The sequence below is a fragment of the Lottia gigantea genome (genome assembly GCF_000327385.1).
Source record: "Lottia gigantea unplaced genomic scaffold LOTGIsca_25, whole genome shotgun sequence".
In the NCBI taxonomy this organism is placed as follows: Eukaryota; Metazoa; Mollusca; class Gastropoda; family Lottiidae; genus Lottia; species Lottia gigantea.
In genome coordinates, this window is record NW_008708752.1 from 1,787,516 (window position 1) to 1,802,745 (window position 15,230).

Genomic DNA, 15,230 nt, shown 5'->3' on the forward strand with positions numbered 1-15,230 from the left:
TGACTCACTGAATATTGACTCTATGTGATGAAATCACCTCTTTAATGAAAACCATGAGTCATTTCTTTGGAAGAGTCACAATTATTGACTTTCTTAAGATGAGTCACATCTACTGTCTCTTTAGACAAGTAAAATGAGTCAAAATAATTCACTGTCTTTATGTGAGTCCCAATTGTTGACGCTAACTAATGAGTCATAACAGTGACTCATTTGTGAAATATATTTCCTTACAGATTTGTAGGCATATTTCATCTATTCAAACTATGGAAAGCTGTCTCATTTGCCAATTTTCATCTTCACAATGATCAAGGTATTACATATTCATCTTATACCTTGACTGCAATGGCCCAATTTCTTGTTTCATGAAAGTATGTGAATGAATGCAGCAATTTGATTGGATTGTACAGCCTTGAATACAGCCAATCTGATCCCTTGACAGAAAGACTAAAAAATGATTATGCATTAATTGAGGGCTCTGGTTGGCTGTATTTGTTGGCATACAATCCAATCAAATTGTGACCTAGAAACAAGAAAGTGGACCATTGCAGTCAAGGTATAAGATGAAGACGTAATACCTTGACTATTGTACAGATGTCCAATTTATAACTTTAACACTACAAAAATGTTTGCTTTACTATAGCCTCTTGGATTGGGGTCTTGAATTTTTTGTGCTTAATTGTGGTCACATTTTTGTCATCAAATAAATTGTTGGGAGGAAACAAGAATGCTCATAACAAAAAGGTGTATAATCTTCTAAATATTTACTTTCTCCGCTTATAAAACTCACTTTATGCTATCTTTGACACTGTGGCAATTAATATGAGACATCTAGTTTGGCTGCATTAAAAACAAATTGTGCTGATGAGGGTTTTATATCTGCAACAAATATGGATAGCATAATAAGTGCTTGAAGATCTAAAATATATAACACCGTGCTATATCAAATAATTATTCAGCATGATAATATGTAAATATTGGAAACATTCAGCTTTAGTTTTTAGTTTAGATTTATGAAAGATTTCAATTGTGTTGATCTTTGAAAAAAAAAAAAATTTTTGTGTTATTTCATGAAATTTTTTGATAATTCAGAGCAATTTTTGAATTTTTCATTGAAATTGGTTATGAAATTTCATTGCAATTTTTAGAATATTGAAATTTTCAATGATAATTCATTAGTGAAATTTTCAAAGAAATCTCCAAATGAAATTTTTGAAATTCTCTAGATGAAATAAATGAAATTTTCAAAAACAACATTGTGGAAACTTTCTGTGGTGCTCTTTTGTATCATACTATATTATTAGTAGTAGTTTAGAGTTTTGTTGAGATATTAAAGATATTTGTGTACATCTGGAGACAATTCAAAATATATACTCTGTTAATGGATACAATAAGTAATTAAAGATGGGTTTCCTTATTTTTTAGTGTCAAAATAAGCAAACTAATTTATTTATAAATTATTAATTTAAATTTTGATTTATTGGTGTTTCTGATGAATTATCATGTATTCTTAATCATATCATTATGTTCTTATTGTATATGATTAACAGTTTTAACCAATCATAAATGTCCATGTATTTACAGTCTGGATAAACAAAAAAAGACATTTGGACCTTTCTTGGTCGATCACTCATTGGAATTCTGCTGGTAATTCTCCTCTAATTTAGATAATTATGAATTTATTATGGACATGTGAGACAAACTGGTATTTTTCCAAGTCATTAGAACACCTCTACTTTCTATTCATATAATTATTAGCATTTTCATTTGCATAAAAAAGGGAGCCCATTTTTAAAGGTATTGTAGAGAGTTTTCAAACTTTTTATGAATAACAGGCGCACTGACAACATTGATTTCCACCATTCCAATTTTAGTTTTAGTTCTTACAATTCCACTAAAACTAAGTGTCGCTATCGCAAAAGCCTTTAGATATCTTAGCAGCTTTTGCAATCTCAAAAACATTTTAGGTTTTTAGTGGAACTAGAAGAACTACGGACATTGTGACTGATAATTGGAATGGTATTATTCGATACTATCAATATCCCTGTTACACATAGAACTTTTTTGAATCAGTCCTGGATGTGCTCAGAATTTTTGGCTCTTGTTTATGTTTTCAATGTGCTGGATTATTCTTGTCTTATCTTTGTAATATAGTTAATACATGTGTGTTTTGTTTATTATAATTCAAGCCAATATTACTGCATATTATGATCATATATATATAATTATTTCACCTTTGACCTCATGTTTATCATATAATTACACATATTGCTGTCACAAATTATTTAAAGGAACACAACCTCTCAAAATAGACATTTAATTTAAAGTCTCAAACTTGGTCAATAAGAGTATATATTCATCAGTGGACTGCCCTAAAATCATTTTAACTAAGTAATTATTGAAAATTTTTTTGAATGATTACTTAATTTTATGGGTTTATGAGAGATTTTAATGGGATTCTGTGGTATAATTATTATACCAGGTAATTCCACTAAATATAGAATTTTGGCTAAGTCGGAAAATTTCAATTTTTTTGGGCATCCTAAGGGGTAGTTTTAAAGATGCGCATACATGTAAGTAAAAATCCAGAGTTGAGCCTAATTATGACAAAAAACATGGTTCTTGTACAAGTATCTTTGTCCATCTCTAACTTAATCATTGGTTGTTATTTGATCATTAGTTATTATTCTAGACCATAATTGTTATTAACCTCACCTAAAGGTTGATAAATAACATGTTTGGACTTGTTTGATAAATACTGATCATCTGTGTATTATACTTACATTTATCATGATATAAAGCAGTATTTTTCTGTCATTTAAATTTTGTGAATCAGTCAACTTTGAATATATTCAGATATTATCTAAATATTTTCTTTACCAGCTGAAATAGCTCAATTTAATCTATCCATAACACTTTTCAAAATGAAAATCTAAAGTTCGGTCCCTCTACCATTGAGAAAACTGTATAGAAATGTTACTGAGAATATTTTATGTTTAAGAACATTATAACATTTTAACATTTTAACATGCAAATATTGTTGTTAGTATGTGAATACTAATACTTAGTACATTTAAGTTATTTGCAGACAAACTAGATGTCAGGTCTTAATTTTGTAAAGTGATACAAATAGCTATTATAAAACTGGTAAGGCAAATATCCAAAAATGCAGACTCTATAATATTTGATCTACAAGTCAAAAGCCAATAATAAGATACATAATGATTATAAAATAACAAAATGATTATAAAACAACATAATAATTATAAAATAACATAATTGTTTAATATTGTCCATAGCTGTGATATTTATTTCTATTTTGTTTTTTCTAGTAATTTTATGTTTTTATCATATATATATAGGCTAAATTGTCAGATTTTTTGGGGTAATTTGTGCTTTTTTGCTATCTTTTGATGTAATTTACTGTGAAAAATAACTAAATCTGGCAAGTGCTAAGTATTGCCAATCATGCCAGTATAAGATAGACTACTTTGCCATACATTTGTTATAATACATTGCCATACAATATTGTGGTGATACATTATCAAAATATATAAGTATTGCCAATCATGACATGATAGGATACATTGCCATACAATTTTTCGATACATTGAAATAAAACCGTGGCGATACATTGCCATACAATTGTTGTGATACATTGTCATACAATTGTTGCGATACATTGGCATACAATTGTTGCGAAACATTGCCATACAATTGATGTGATACATTGCCTTACAATTGTTGCGATACATTGAAATACAATTGTTGTGATACATTGCCAATTGTTGTGATACATTATTGTTGCGATACATTGAAATACAATTGTTGTGATATATTGAAATACAATTGTTGTGATACATTGCTATACAATTGTTGCGATACATTGGAATACAATTGTTGTGATACATTGAAATACAATTGTTGCGATACATTGAAATACAATTGTTGCGATACATTGAAATACAATTGATGTGATACATTGAAATACAATTGTTGTGATACACTGCTATACAATTGTTGCGATACATTGAAATACAATTGTTGTGATACATTGATATACAATTGTTGTGATGCAATTGTTGCGATACATTGAAATCAGTTGTTGCGATACATTGCCATACAATTGTTGCAATACATTGAAATACAATTGTTGCGATACATTGAAAATTTTTCTGAATTATATGTAAACACACCGCATTTTACTCTGAATGTCTCTTATAGTTTTGTATATAGTGGCATTTTGTATTGCAATGTATGACTTCACCTTATGTAGCCATTGGTGATACGAAGGAATCAATTAGCTATCAGAAACTTTCCTCTAATTTCTTTAGTGTATTTCAGATGGATGTCGGCCAGCTATGAATTTGACTCTTACATCACAAACTTATTTGTTTTGCTTAATGAATGGTGTATTTTGAAATGTCCTCTCGGAGGATTTTAACCTCTGGCTTCTAAAATTCATTCTGTTGAAAAATTTTGCTCAAAATTCTTTGTTAACTTCAAAGTGTTGTGACAAATTAAATGTTATATATTATGTCAGCCTATGTATATGCTTATTATTAAGTTTGTTTTGTTAAGTTGCTAGATTATGAATTAGGACCATCATAATGGACTAGTCAATATAGACCTATGTTTAATGTATATTATGTATTCTTTTGTTGTTTGTAAATATATTATATATATTAAAATCATAATGCATCTATAAAATCTTTGTCTGTAAACTTAACATTTTAGGAGCTTCAACATTGCCTCATATGACCACTACCAATCGGCAACTGTTTTAAAAGCAAATTCATTAGTCGCAGTAGTAGTAGTAGTAGTAGCGGCCCTAGGGTACAAATGGGTGGACAACTGTCGAGGCTAAATTAAAAAAAGAATATTTTCGAAAAATAAAATTGATTTGGTGCATTTCTGACACATAATTTGGAAAAATTTGTTAAAAATGAAATGGGGGGTACAAACCATTTTTCTAGCCCTCGCCAATGATAAGATGTCGTAGAGATAAGGAAGACTAAATGCAGCGATTTGTCTTTCAGATTTTCCATAATCAGAAATCGTTGAAAATCTAATTGTTCCATATTTCTGCAAGTTTGATTGTCCAGAGCAACGCTATTTATTACATCTTCCTAGTACGAACAGAGACCACAGAAAAGAGGTCATGACCATCTTGTTGATCTTGTTGGGACACATGGAATCATTGATTAAAAAATGGCCTTTCTGAGTTTGAAATGATACAATGCTTTACTGGAATTTTTTTATTTGTGAAGTATTGAGGATCAAAAATTAGATATTTTGGACAATTGACAACTCAATCACATTTTTCAAAAGACTATTTGATATTATAAAAAGGAAATATTTCAGAAATATATGTAGAAAACATAACTTCAAGCCTGAGCAACCTTTGCCTTATTAGCATTTCCCAATGTCGCATCCCAAATTTTTTGCTTGTCCTGAGAGGATTGGAAGGGTACACTCTTCTGTTTATCGTGTGGAACTCCAAACATTGCTTCCCCCAAGTCTTCACTAAGAGTTGCTAAGATCTTTGGTTCTTTATAATGTGTTACAGCTTGTGCCATGGCTTTGGCACGTTTGGTAGGATTAGAACTCTTGAAGATGCCGGAACCAACAAAAACGCCATCAACTCCCAGCTGCATCATCAGTGAAACGTCTGCAGGTGTTGCTGGAAGGAAAAGACTAGGATAAGACAAAGAAAAAAAACCTCAAAGCTTCAAAGCTAGGACTCTACCGATCACATCTTATGGGAGATGCTTAAGTCCATTTGTGTTTGACTATTTTTTGAGAATTTCTCACGACAAAAGCCAAATTTGGCAAATATTTTGGTATCGATATAAAGCGATCAATTAATCAATCCATTAACTTACCGATTCCACCAGCAGCGAAATTAACAACTGGCAGTCTACCCAGTTCAGCTGTTTTCTTCAGCAGGTCCACTGGTACTCGAAGTTCTTTAGCATAATTATAGATCTCTATATCGTCTAAGGATTTAGCTATCTGGATCTGTTTACTGATTGTTCTAGCATGTTTTACTGCTTCTGATACATCACCTGGGAAATGATACTGATTTTGTGACTTTGAAGATTTCTCGCTGGCATTGTTGGACACTGTACACGGCGGAATCTCATTATTGATGGCTCATTGGAGCTCCTTAAGAAATGTATCTCAAATTTTCAAAGGACAGAAAAGAAGCTTGTTGAAGAAAGTCAAAGTCATATGCATTATGCATTGGATTGGCTAACGAAGACAGCTGACTGCAGTATGAGGTTAGAAATCTTTGGACATTTGGGTAGCCGAGAGATCTGTAATGGGCACCAGTGGAGCATAGCACACGTCTTTTCGTCTTTTTTACCGAACTAGTTGGTCGGAGGTCAAGTAAGGTCTTGTGGCGAGAAATTACCATATTAGCATTTTCACCAAGGGTAGGGCCATGTGTGAGTTCTTTCACTTTACTCTTACGTATGTTTTGTACAGTAAAGGAAAATTGACCCCATGTTCAAAACTGTTGTCACGGCGTTTTATATCATGCTAGTATGAGATAGCCTCTGCTAAGTTAAACTTGTTTCATTCTAACGACCCCGGTCATTGGGCTCTTACTGGAGATGGTTCCTTCATGAAGGGCCAAGCTGCCAGATGATATGTTAAGACAACTGAAAGTTCCCAAGGATCATTGTATTATGAGCTGAGCATTATCAAGATCTTTAATCCATGGCTAAAGTAACAAAATAACAAGACGTACCTGTACCAGCTTCACCTTTAGTTCTTATCATTGCTGCACCTTCAGCTATACGTCTTAAAGCCTCACCTAAATCTCTAGCACCACAAACAAATGGTACTTTAAAGGGATGCTTGTTGATATGGTTAACTTCATCTGCTGGGGTTAAAACTGAAATATATTTTTGTGACTAGGTTAAGCGTATTGATTATTAATATTAGTGTATTTCTTCCAAATTTTAGAAACAAGCTCTTGATAGAAAAGAAAGAAAACATGCAAAGGTACCTTCAGATTCGTCAATCATGTCGACCCCTAAAGATTCTAAGATCTGAGCCTCGGCAAAATGTCCAATACGAGATTTGGCCATCACTGGAATAGTTACTGCTTTTATTATCTCACTGATAATCTGAAATCAAAGAACAATTTCGTCAAACCCCAACTTGTTAAAAAAGAGTTAAAATATGTATTCAAAAAAATATTGAATGAAAAACAACAATTCATTTAAATACAGATCAAGATGTCCCGTTTTGTGTTTTTTCTGTGGGATAACTAAACTTGCCATCCATGATCTAAAGAAAATAATAATTAAATGTTGCCTGACAATAATGAATATCCCAGATTTTCACATGAAGGTGAATATTTTATTGAACATGTGATTGGTTGAATTTAAATAAACTAGTACATGAGATGCATAACAACTTCGTCAGATCTTGGAGGACATGTGTAGTCAAACACAAAAAAACCTGGAAATGGAACACTAATATCTGTATTTGAATCAGATTGGAAAACAGAATCATAATCTGAAACTAATAGATATTGTGAGCAAAACCAAGATTGGGTACCATGAAATATTTTCACTTGATGATGACAATGTAAATTGTTGAAACGAAGTGTATATAATAAAACTTGGGAATAGTATACCATAAAATTGTGTTTCGTTACTTAATACTTAACATAAAGTCTACAATGTACCTTGGGATCTGTCATCCTAGCTACACCTCCATCTCTTCTGATATCTGCTGGAACTCTTTCCAAGGCCATTACGGCACATGCCTGGAATGAGAAGAAAATGAAATAAATGTACAAAATTTGCTTGATTTTTAGTACTTAAAGATGGGTTCCCTTATTTCTATATATGAAACTGAAAATACTCATATGAATAGAAAGTTGAGGTGTTCTAATGACTTGGAAAATATCAGTTTGTCTCACATGTCCATAATTAATTCATAATTAGCTAAATTAGAAGAGAATTACTAGCTTAACAGGCTCTAAGAACCACTTTGCGTATAGGGACACCGAATGTTTTGAAAAATGTCAGCATGTCTAGCTTGACGGGCCGCGGCCTGGGTTCTATATGGTCGCCATGAGAAAAGGTTTTTCAAATGCTTACCCCGGCATCCTCTGCAATTCTGGCTTCGTCAGCATTAGTAACATCCATAATTATTCCACCTTTTGCCATCTGAGCTAGCCCAGCTTTCACCTTAAAGGTTCCTGAAATCAAAGCTAAATGTGACAAATTATTTACTTATATCAATCTTGACTTTTGTTATGAATCTATCATCGAGAAAACCAGTAGATTATTTAGAGGAAGGGGCCTCTGGGTCAAGTCAAAACCCTCGACCAATCAAAATTGCAACTGTGTATACTGTAAAACCAAGGAATCCCATCTTTAAAAAGCATGGAAGTGTTTGCAATAAACAAGTGCGGACTAACCTGTTTTCATACCAATTCCAGGAACCGATACTAAATTGGTCACTTCAATTCCTACAGAACAAAACTGACGAAATCAATCAAGAACGACATAATCTTTCATTTGATTATAAAAAGCATGATTTATTGTATCAAGAAAAGAATATGAAAGCATCCCTTGAAAAACTTGAAACTTGAGTCAAGTCTTAAAACGTCTATTATGTACATTTCGATTTCCCGGCTGACATCTGTGGGTCCTCTGATTCTAGAAAACTTTTCACAGATCATGTCGCTGTTTTCACATATTCTCAAATACCATTTAAAATCTCCTTTTAGCATTCGTGGAGACAAATTCGAGTTCAGTTTTTCACAGTTGTAGGATAAAGGGACGGGACAAAGTGCCCCTCCATATAGATCCCTGGTTCCCAACCTGGGCTGTTTTCAGCCCCTGGGGGTGTGAGACTAGGGTCTCAGGGGTGTGGTGTGTAGGAGAAGAATTTGTTCAGAGTTGAGAGAGCACACCACATCATCACATGCTCTAAATGTGGATGAAGCAAATTTTTGGGGTGTGAGAGGACCAGATGATTGCTCTAAGGTTGGTAAGGCTGAAATAGGTTTGGAACCACTGATATAGATCGTAGAACAAATCTTTTTAGAGCAATCTTAAATTCATGAATCACCTACCATTATTATTTCCGTTTGTGACGTTGTCCATTTTTTCTTCTAAATCAGCGAAAATAAGCTCTGAAAAAGACATGACTACGAGCTACAAAAAACAGACAAAAGCATCAAAAAGGAAAGGAGTATATTATTATATATCTAGGAATATAAAATTTGAACTGGAACCCAAACCTACATTTTTCCTGTTTATTATATTCCATGCTGCCCACATCACGTTTATTCGTATCCCTGGATATCAACTATATAGAACCGAATATAGAGCTATATTAAGGCCTATCTATAATTATGTATAATTGCTCTCTTTTGCTAAATCATATTAATAAAACACAAATGAAATGAATGAGATTAACGTCCAACTTTTCTGCAACTTTTCTGATATTTACCACATCATCCCCCTCCTATTTTTACACCACTAGAAAGGGGGGGGGGGGGGATTGAAAATCTAAAGCTATAATCTCGACACAAAAGATATAATCATAAGCTCCTACAAATGTATAGTCATACCTTAAAAAATCCACAAAAAATCCACAAATGAGATCACAACTGATTTCTCATTATGGGCGTCTTGAAGGTGAAAATCGCTGATGAAATGCTCAAGGTTGAATTTGTCATTTGATTTGTAATTTCTAATTGGTTGTACTGAACTTACAGCAAATTTCTAAATATATTTTAACTTCGAGGTGTAATAGAGCGTCATTTTGTGTAAAAATCATAATGAATAAACGTACCTTACCAAAATGTTCTTGTCCAAATTTCAGCTTCCGAGTCGCGCACAATTGGTGGATCTTTGTTAAGGGTGTACTTTAATGAACGATATATCTGGAATATATCAGCAGTAATCCTGCGTATTTATTATATCCTCTTATTAAAGACAAATTGTTATAAAATCACGAAACTTCTAGTTATCATCCGTGTCTAATGATAGCCTAATTCTTACGTAACCTATACACATATTGGACAATACCAAGTTCTGGACGATGACACAAATAACCGCCATCTTAGAATTGAAAATTGTTATAGTTGCTGGTAGATTTAAATTCAGCTATCCGTAGTATATTATTCATTGCTTCATTTTCCACAATGTTGCTACTCTAGTTACACATATAAAAATGTTATATCTAGAATACTGTATATGCTGTATATGAAAAATGACGATCTACAGTAACGTTATCAGTAGGCCTACTGTATAAGTGTCTCTCGACTTTTAGTGACATATTCAATGTACAAAATTGCAAAATTGGCACTTCTGAAATATAAGAAAATGGCGTCCATTGGTTATTTTGTTTGTCAATGTTATATAATTTTAGTAGATGCCGGTGTGTCCAGAATGATTTTGATCTAAATTGTCTGATGTAACCACAATGATAAGTTATCAACACAATGGAAATATTTGTGTCAGTTAACTGAAGAATGTCATTAACGTACATTGTTTGTCTCTTGGTTAATTATTACATCAGAAAAAAGTTCATTTACCAAGGACAAATTCATTCCTTCATTTGACTTACTCAAAGATAACAGTAGGATTGCTTCGAAGCAGGTAAATTGTTTTTCTTATCACCGTGATGAAAATTGTACCACAGTGACCATCATTTAAAGGCCATGATATGCCATTCAGCTTGATTTCGGTCTTGAATATATGTAACAGATGTACTAGAGCTGCAGGAAAATCGCATAATTCCTTCAAATATACCTCAATTTAGAAATCCCACATTCTATTTCTGTATATGTGTTTTCTCTATATGGCAGAATCTTAAGGAAAGACGAGTCGTCATTCTAACTTTTTTAACATTGATTTGAAGGCTCAAATTCCGACGGTGAGCTGTGAACACTATTAATGATAGCTGAACAATTCCCGTTTCTGAGACTATGGTACGATTGGTCAAACTGAAGCAAAAAAGTTTTGTCCGTTTCTATTCATTTTATGATTTTGTGATTCCATAATATTGACATGCCCATTCAATGGAAATTTTATAAACGAACCCACCCTGTTTACAACCAAACTTTATTCCCAAATTGACTTATCATTTATATCTATCCCCTTTTTCAGAGACACCATACAGAAAGAGTAGTTCGAGATGTCAAACGGTATTACTACGAAACTACGAATCGGTGTCTTAGAAGTGCAAGGAGCCTTTCAAGAGCATAAGAATGCTTTAAACAAAGCCGCTAAAGAACTGAACGATCGTTATATTCTAGTGGAAGTGACCGAAGTTCGGCATTCTGATCATATAACTGACGAATTGAATGGTTTGATCATACCGGGAGGCGAGAGCACAGCGATAAGCCTATTTCTAAAGAGAAACAACATGGAGGAACCGCTTAGAACATGGATAAGAGACAAGAATCATATAACGTGGGGAACCTGCGCCGGAATGATTTTGTTGGCCAAGGAAACAGAACATCAAAAGCAAGGAGGTCAAATCTCAGTAAGATTTTCAGATTTTGTCCTTTTTTAAGCTTACAAATTCATCACACTATTCAAGGTTTAGGACACAGATTAGCCAAAACGTCGCTTGAAGAAGACAAACAGAGAAAGATCGTGTCAAAATATAGTTGTCGTCTGAATGTATGATGTATTTAGACAATTATCTCCCTTCTGGTGCTAACTTCAAACGGCCTGTTTGTGATATTGCAGACAGGCAACGCCAGACAGTCTGTAATGAAGCGAATTTTACAAAAATAGAGAAAAGCCTACGCTCTTTTCCATTCTTTCAATATTTATTGGTTTGAAATGCGTCTAACCTGAACGAACTTGAATCTGTAACTCACTCTTATAACGTTTTCGTTTTTTTTGTAAATTTCAGTTAAATTGTATGGATACGGTAGTTTCCAGAAACTATTTTGGACGTCAGATTAACAGTTTTGAAGCAGACTTCCGAATAACTGATCCAGATCTTATATCTAAAACTAATGCAGAAACAGACTATTTTCATGGAGTATTCATACGTGCACCAGCAATATTACGAACCACTTGTTCAGACGTAGAAGTCCTAGCTACATTAGAAGAGAATTCAGAATCTAGCGTCATTGTTGCTGCCCGACAAGGAAATATACTTTGTACCTCGTTCCATCCAGAACTCACTGAAGACACGAGATGGCATCGGTACTTTTTAAAAATGATTTTGAATCGGGTGGTTTAATGTGGATGTAATCATACGAAACTACTTGTCATTCTTATATAGATATATAGGCCTCACAGGCATGAACTTGATTGACTGACATTTAATCACTTCTCCAGATCGAATCAGTAGTTTCGTATGCTCATTTGATATTGCAGCATACAAAAGAAATTCATCAATTAAAGATACATTTCCCAAATCAAAATGTCGATTATATCTTATCTTTAAAAGATGGGAACAATTGTATATATTTTCCTTATATATTAATTGATAATTTTATGCCTAAGAATCTATCATGGCACTTCTGGATTAACTGGTTAAAGGTGGCTCAATGAGAGCACTGGGTTCAATTCCAACGTAAATAAAGGGCTTAGGACTGGTAGTATGATATGTTGTCGGACTGGTAGTATATAATTTAAGTGATGTTGTTGGACTGGTAGTATATAATTTAGGTGATGTTGTTGGACTGGTAGTATTATATGTTGTAGGTGATAATGTTGGGCTGGTAGTATATAGGTGATGTTGTTGGGTTGGTAGTATAATATGTTGTATGTGATGTTGTTGGGCTGGTAGTATATAGGTGATGTTGTTGGACTGGTAGTATAATATGTTGTTGGTGATGTTGTTGGGCTAGTAGTATATAGGTGATGTTGTTGGACTGGTAGTATATAATTTAGGTGATGTTGTTGGACTGGTAGTATTATAAACTAGTGTCCAAAAGAAACGATACCACCTGTTTGCAACGACATAAAAGAAAAACTAAACAATGCAGAAGTTTAGGATTGGTGTTATGCTTTTGAGAAATCCTTTCACAACATCTGTACAAAAATTTCATTTCAATAAAATCACACCACACGTCACAAAGTCAAGTCAGTAGCGAGTATGTCCACCGTAAGCATCAATACATGCCAGAACACGCCTACGGACTGATGCCGTCAAACGTCTGATGACGTTGGGAGTGATTCGTTGCCATTCCTCGAGGAGACATCGTTCCAAGTCCTGGACGTTGACTGGAGCCACACGGCGACGTCGGATTTGCCGATCGAGGTGGTCCCATAAGTGCTCGATGGGATTCATGTCCGGTGAACATGCGGGCCATGGCAAAACCTGTACGTTGGCGTTGGCAAGGAAGTTCTGTGTCAATCTTGCTGTGTGTGGCCTTGCATTGTTATGTTGGAAAAGTCCACGAGGCTGTTGCTGAATAAAGGGCACCACAACAGGCCGTAGGATGTCATCAATATAACGCTGTCGTTCAGGTTTCCACGAATTACGACAAGCCTCGTTTTGACGTCACCACATATGCCACCCCAAACCATTAACCCTCCACCTCCAAACGACCGGACCTGTTGGATACAGTTAGGCGCCAAACGTTCACCAAATCGTCGGTATACAAGCTGCCGTCCATCGTTTTTGAAGATGAGGAATCTGCTCTCATCAGAGAACATAACACGTACCCAGTCCCGCCGTTGCCAACGTCGAACCCGCCTGGTCCAGATCAGTCTGTTGTTCCGGTGTCGAGGCGTCAGGAGCGGTCCGCGGTAGGGATGACGTGGCCGGATACCATACTGCCGTAGTCTCCTGTAAACGGTCTGTCGACTGATCCTGTGTCCCAGTGCTGTAGTCGCCGTGGACGTCGCTGTTACGGTGTGGTTCCTCAGGTGTAATACCCGGATGTACCGATCTTCACGGGGCGTGGTTACTCGTGGTCTTCCACTCCTGGGCCTGTCTGACGTCTGACCTGTCTGACGTAACCGCTGCATCAACCTGGTGATAGTGATGCGTGCGCAGCCCAACCTTCTGGCGACGTCGACGTGTGTCGCTCCTTGTTGAACCATTCCAACGGCTCTCTCTCTCTCTCGATGGCTGTCAAACGTGGCATATCTTGTGTTCTTTTTGTTGCTGTGATATCAACGTGTCTGATCAGCCGTTTTATACAGTTTTTATGCACGTGCAGAACATGCTAGACAGGGAAATGTCACTTTCACGAAATTTACGTTTTTTCCCGGAAGTGATCACATGTTCCCGGTATTTTTATCGACTATGCTGTGTTTGGGATGTGCAATACGAATTGGCATGTTTTCATATTAGACAATTCACTTAGTAAAAAACAATTTTCAAAATAAGTTGGTATCGTTTCTTTTGGACACTAGTTTATGTTGTAGGTGATAATGTTGGGCTGGTAGTATATAGGTGATGTTGTTGGATTGGTAGTATAGTATGTTGTATGTGATGTTGTTGGGCTGGTAGTATATAGGTGATGTTGTTGGACTGGTAGTATAATATGTCGTTGGTGATGTTGTTGGGCTGGTAGTATATAGGTGATGTTGTTGGACTAGTAGTATAATATGTTGTAGGTGATGTTGTTGGACTGGTAGTATATAGGTGATGTTGTTGGACAGGTAGTATTATATGTTGTTGGTGATGTTGTTGGACTGGTAGTATATAGGTGATGTTGTTGGACTGGTAGTATAATATGTTGTAGGCGATGTTGTTGGACTAGTAGTATTATATGTTGTAGGTGATGTTGTTGGGCTAGTAGTATAAGATGTTGTAGGTGATGTTGTTGGACTGGTAGTATATAGGTGATGTTGGACTGGTAGTATATAAGTGATGTTGTTGGTGATGTTGTTGGGCTGGTAGTATATAAGTGATGTTGTTGGACTGGTAGTATAATATGTTGTAGGTGATGTTGTTGGACTGGTAGTATTATATGTTGTAGGTGATGTTGTTGGGCTGGTAGTATAAGATGTCGCTGGACTTAAATTTGGAGGTAGTAACGGACGTGTGGCAAGAGAAGTGTTTGGTAGTACAGGATGTTGTTGGACGGATAGTGGGGAATGCCGACAAACTGGTTGTAGGGGATGTTGTTGGACTGGAAGGCGGAGATGATGTCGGATTGGTGGTAGTGGATATTGTTGAACTGGTAGAGGGTGGTGTTATTGGACAGGTAAAGGGCGACGTTGTTGGACTGGTAGTAAACGATATTGTTGGACTAGTGTTATGAGAGATTG

The 15,230-nt window shown here is 35.1% G+C and overlaps 3 protein-coding genes across 3 annotated transcripts in view; 2 read left to right on the plus strand and 1 right to left on the minus strand.

Annotated features, from left to right (window-relative positions):
* Positions 1 to 5,037: 5,037 nt before the first annotated feature.
* LOTGIDRAFT_232087 (hypothetical protein) lies at positions 5,038 to 10,002 on the minus strand. Its single transcript, XM_009055688.1, has 9 exons — positions 9,829 to 10,002; positions 9,104 to 9,163; positions 8,444 to 8,494; positions 8,121 to 8,221; positions 7,703 to 7,783; positions 7,016 to 7,136; positions 6,755 to 6,901; positions 5,883 to 6,065; positions 5,038 to 5,680 (listed from the first exon to the last, which is right to left on the minus strand). Exons 2-9 carry the CDS (start codon positions 9,132 to 9,134, stop codon positions 5,385 to 5,387), a joined length of 1,011 nt encoding a protein of 336 aa, XP_009053936.1. The 5' UTR covers positions 9,135 to 9,163; positions 9,829 to 10,002; the 3' UTR covers positions 5,038 to 5,384.
* Positions 10,003 to 11,175: 1,173 nt separating this feature from the next.
* LOTGIDRAFT_116826 (hypothetical protein) lies at positions 11,176 to 12,240 on the plus strand (the record flags this gene model as incomplete). The annotated part of the gene is made up of 2 exons (XM_009055689.1): positions 11,176 to 11,526; positions 11,905 to 12,240. 2 exons carry the CDS (start codon positions 11,176 to 11,178, stop codon positions 12,238 to 12,240), a joined length of 687 nt encoding a protein of 228 aa, XP_009053937.1.
* Positions 12,241 to 14,965: 2,725 nt separating this feature from the next.
* LOTGIDRAFT_160570 (hypothetical protein) overlaps positions 14,966 to 15,230 on the plus strand; it is a gene marked incomplete at both ends in the record, with an annotated part of 1,472 nt that continues 1,207 nt past the window's right edge. Inside the window, one exon of the mRNA XM_009055690.1 lies at positions 14,966 to 15,166. Within this exon, the coding sequence (XP_009053938.1) occupies positions 14,966 to 15,166 (201 nt within the window). The remainder of the gene's footprint in view (positions 15,167 to 15,230) is intronic.